At 35.6% G+C, this 4,745-nt stretch overlaps 1 protein-coding gene across 1 annotated transcript in view; it reads left to right on the forward strand.

Annotated features, from left to right (window-relative positions):
• Nucleotides 1–1,492: 1,492 nt before the first annotated feature.
• The window catches only part of LOC111399403, a 5,991-nt gene continuing 2,738 nt past the window's right edge, over nucleotides 1,493–4,745 (forward strand). Inside the window, exons 1-3 of the mRNA XM_023026698.1 lie at nucleotides 1,493–2,387; nucleotides 2,812–3,675; nucleotides 4,074–4,529. Coding sequence (XP_022882466.1) covers nucleotides 1,872–2,387; nucleotides 2,812–3,675; nucleotides 4,074–4,529 — 1,836 coding nt within the window. The 5' untranslated portion in view covers nucleotides 1,493–1,871. The remainder of the gene's footprint in view (nucleotides 2,388–2,811; nucleotides 3,676–4,073; nucleotides 4,530–4,745) is intronic.

The raw sequence follows: 4,745 nt of genomic DNA on the forward strand, positions 1-4,745 counted from the left end.
AGAAAATGAGCTCATCAAGATAAATTATATTATGGAATTGGGACCGGATGAATATGGATTTATGAAGATTTGATTTGGGATTTCATCCCAATTGTGAGAGGTGATCGGTTGGTGGTTTTCGTCCAGTTGAATGAAGAGTTGAAAATTGATTGTAAAATATAATTGAATTCTCTATTTTAGGATTTGATAAAAATTTAGATCAACGAAATATATTATCTATTTCAGTTTCCTTTAATTGACTCATAATAAATTTAATTAAAATTTTATCGTATTTTTATTTATGGCCTGATTTTTGAAAGAAATTCTTAAGTTTGTCAATATTGAAAGTGAATTCTCCAAGTATGGTATATATGAATTTTTTCCATTTACAAATCATATTTTTAGTAGAATTTAATAAAATTCATTGAAATGTATGGTTAAAAATATTATAAAATTTGTGAATTCAATAAAATGTGATTGAAAATGAATTTATAAAAAAAAAAAAAAAGGAAAAAATCCTTGAAAAATGAATGCCAAACACGGATATCATTTCTAGTTACAAAGAGTACACGTATGGATAATGTTCATCAATCACTTGATTAAGTGCCTGTTTAGCACAGATTTTAAATCAATTAAAATCAAAATTTTGATCGTTATTTTACTATTTCAATCATCATTTTTTAATTCTTCTTTCACAAGTATAACCCATTTTATTTTTAACGGTCAAAAAAATCAATTCTCAAAATTCCTACCAAACAAACACTAAGACAAGGGAGCAATTTTTAATTAATTTTAAATTACAACAAAAATAGCAAAAAGTGGAAAAAAAATTAAAAATTAAAAACAAATAAAAAGAGAGGTTGAACACGTGCATTTGCCATATGCATGTCTCATTAGAATTTTGGTACCTTATTATAGACCATCATCTAGACCGATAATGATGACCGTTAACTAAATAAAATTAGTCTACATTTTTTAGGTGACATGTGGTGAGTGAATTTCATCATCATTTAACCTAGACTTAAACATCGATAGTGATGTATATCATTACTCGATTTTTCAATTCCTCGAAATTATGGTTCTAACACATACGATTAAATAGAATTGATCTCTTGCCTCCAACGAATAAGATAAAAAGTTTTCACTGATGTGGTAGAGAGGAACGTAAGTATGATTCTATGAATGTATTGTTGCAGAAAATCGTAAAGTTTTCTTATCATGTCAACCGTAAAAGTTTTTATTTTGCTCATTGTGGACAGGATATAATATTTAGATTTTGCTATTTGTACATAAAAAAATATACACAATGAATTACGTAATATGATGTGAAGGGAAAATATTTGATGAAAAAATTGATTGTATTTTAAATTGATAAATAATAAAGTGTCACGTGACATTATGTAATTCATTATGTAAATTTTTTTGTACATATAGCAAGATTCATAATATTTGTACAATTAAAACTCCGTGACAGATGTATGCTCTCTTAGAGAGCCGTTATTACGCGTAGCGTGGAGAATTAAAAACATGGAGAGGCGCCCCCAATGAATACTATTTCTTCAATTTGAACATTTCAACTTCCAAAACTGGTTGATTCCTCTTCGGACTCGGTTTCCACTCGGATTCCGAACTCAATTCAGATTCCCAATCCAAAGCACTTTTCTCCTTTGTGCTGCTACCATAATAATCATTCATTCCTTAAAAGTCAAGCAAGAATATAACCCATCACCTTCCTCCACCCTTTTCTTTCTGCTACACGCGTTTTCTCCTTTTCTATAGCCCTCACTACTCAGAAATTGCGGGTGCCGTGTCTTGTATTTTGGTAATTTCAAGCTTCTGCACTTCTAGTCGAAGAATTATTCATATTATACTGATTTTGTGTTTACAGAGATATGACGACAATCCACCTTCGTACCAGCAAAAATAAATACATGGCTGATTCCGATGAATATGGAATTGGAAATTTTCAGTCTTTTGACAATACGGGTGACGTCCCCAATCCTTTTGGCGAGTTGGGTCTGGACCTATCCCCGTCGGAGCTCAGGGAGACCGCCTACGAAGTCCTAATCGGAGCCTGCCGGAGCTCTGGAGCAGGTAGACCCCTCACTTACATATCCAGTTCTGAAAGGACCACCGAGAGGTTGCAGTCGATGACGTCGTCTTCTTCTCCGTCACTTCAGAGGTCTCTGACGTCATCTGCTGCGAGCAAGGTTAAGAAGGCTCTAGGGCTTAAATCCTCGTCGAAGAAGAAGAACGAGGAGGATTCCGAGTCAGAGAGTCAGGGTCTCCGAAACTCAGTGAGAAAAAGAGCAGGGACTGTTGGTGAACTGATGAGGGTCCAGATGAGGGTTTCGGAGCAAGTCGATTCCAGAGTCCGACGAGGCTTACTCAGAGTTGCCGCCGGGCAGGTTAGAATCGAAATTTCACATTTGATTGCTTGGAAAGTTATTCAATTTCTACATTGTTTTATTCTAGAGTAGAAGAGAATTTCTCACTCGATATAGGGCAGTAGAAATTTTTCAGTCGGTTAAGTGGAAATTACTTATTTTTTATCAGGTGATCATGAAAAGCAACACTGTGGGGGGAAAGAGGAACAATGAGGAAAAAAGTTTAAATCATTCAATGACCACTTTTTTCTTTTGTTATTTTGGATAATTATGCACTTAATTGGCTGTTTATTATATTGCATTTCTTAGATCCGATGTGATGAACTTTCACGAGCTTAATGAACAACTTTTTGCGAGATTGACGAGCATAAATTGATGTGCATGATGACTTTTTGGCTTGCATATGTTGATAATATGGTGTCCTCTCCTGTTTTCCATTTATCAGCTTGGACGACGTATTGAGTCTGTGGTTTTGCCATTAGAGTTATTGCAACAGTTTAGATCCTCGGATTTTCCTAGTCAGCGAGAATATGAAAAATGGCAGAGGAGAATCTTGAAAATACTTGAAACTGGACTTCTTTTGCATCCGCACATGCCTCTTGCAAAGACAGAAATGGCCCCTCAACAGCTTCGGAAGATCATACGTGGAGCTGCAGATAAACCCATAGAAACGGGGAAGCATAGTGAACCAATGCAAGTTCTCCGCAATGTCGTAATGCCTCTGGCTTGCAGATCATTTGATGGTTCAGTGTCAGAAATATGCCACTGGGCAGATGGAATTCCTTTGAATCTTCGCCTTTACCAAGTACTTCTGGAATCCTGCTTTGAAGTAAACGAAGAAACATCTGTTATCGAGGAAGTTGATGAAGTATTAGAACTTATAAAGAAGACATGGGTAATCCTTGGGATAAACCAGATATTACATAATATTTGTTTCTTTTGGGTCTTATTTTGTCGATACATTACAACCAGCCAACTTGAAGATGACCTCCTTTTTGCTTCTGTTAATATGCTGTTGGAAGTGGAAAAGGATGCAAAAGCAACAAAGGATCCAGCATACTCAAAGATATTAAGTTCTACATTGAGTTACATATTGGGTTGGGCAGAAAAAAGGCTTCTTTCGTACCATGCTACCTTTTATAGGGGCAACATTGATGTAATGCAAAGTGTTTTATCTCTTGGGGCATCAGCAGCCAAAATATTGGCAGAAGATGTCTCTCATGAGTATCGAAGGAAAAGAAAAGTTGATGTAGCATATGGCCGGTTTGACACGTACATCAGGTCATCTGTGCAGAATGCTTTTTCTCAGGCAAGTTTAAGAAAAAAAATTCTGACAAGTTTCAGAAAATTGTCTTTTTGATACTTGATAACCGTTTTCTAACCCTCTTCTCCTCTTTTGAAAGAGCCATTGATATTCTATTTTTGGTTCCTTAACTTTCTCCGACTCTTTAAACATTGTTCTTCACTAAGTTAATCCATCTTCTCCGTATAATATTTTGATTCTTCTATTTTGTTGCTATTTTGATTACTCGGCGATTTTCAATTATTTCGAAGCCTTGAATGTGTTGTCTGTTTATTCCCTTATATTTTGATTAGGGCTGTGGATGAAAATAAAGATTTCCTGATACTTGTGCTTTCTTTTATGATCTTGCATATTCTTTTACTTGTGAATGTGACTCGAGCTCCTGTTTGGTATTGTGAAGACAGGAAAAAGATAAGGTCATCGCAAGCAGGCAGTCTACAAAATATCAGCAAAATCCTCTTCATGTCCTTTCCATCCTTGCACAAAACACTTGTGACCTGGCCTTCAATGAGAAGGAAATATATAGTCCCGTGTTGAAACGATGGCACCCTCTTGCAACAGGAGTAGCAGTTGTTACTCTTCATACTTGCTATGGAAATGAGCTTAAGCAATTTGTTACGGGTATAAGTGAATTAACTCCTGAGGCTATACAAGTGTTGCTATCTGCTGAAAAACTTGAAAAAGATCTTGTAGAAATGGCTGTTGCTGATTCAGTTGACAGTGAAGATGGTGGTAAGGCAATAATTCAGGAGATGATCCCTTATGAAACTGAAGCTGTGATTGCAAACCTGGTGAAGTCCTGGATACATACAAGAGTAGACAGGCTCAAACAGTGGGTCGATCGAACTCTGCAACAAGAGGTCTTTTTTCCTTCTCCTTTTGTTCCTTCAATTAGCTTTTCATTTGACTATATCCAAGTTGAATATAGAATAATCTGTCCTAGGGTAAGGTTCTTGTTATATAAGGTTTGGAGTCTACAAATTTTATTTATTTATTTATTTATTTTTAATGGATGGCATGTTGGTGACAAATCAATATGACGCTACGAAAGCAGTCATGATACATTGCACTTTTTC

This window comes from Olea europaea, chromosome 9, assembly GCF_002742605.1.
Source record: "Olea europaea var. sylvestris chromosome 9, O_europaea_v1, whole genome shotgun sequence".
In the NCBI taxonomy this organism is placed as follows: Eukaryota; Viridiplantae; Streptophyta; class Magnoliopsida; order Lamiales; family Oleaceae; genus Olea; species Olea europaea.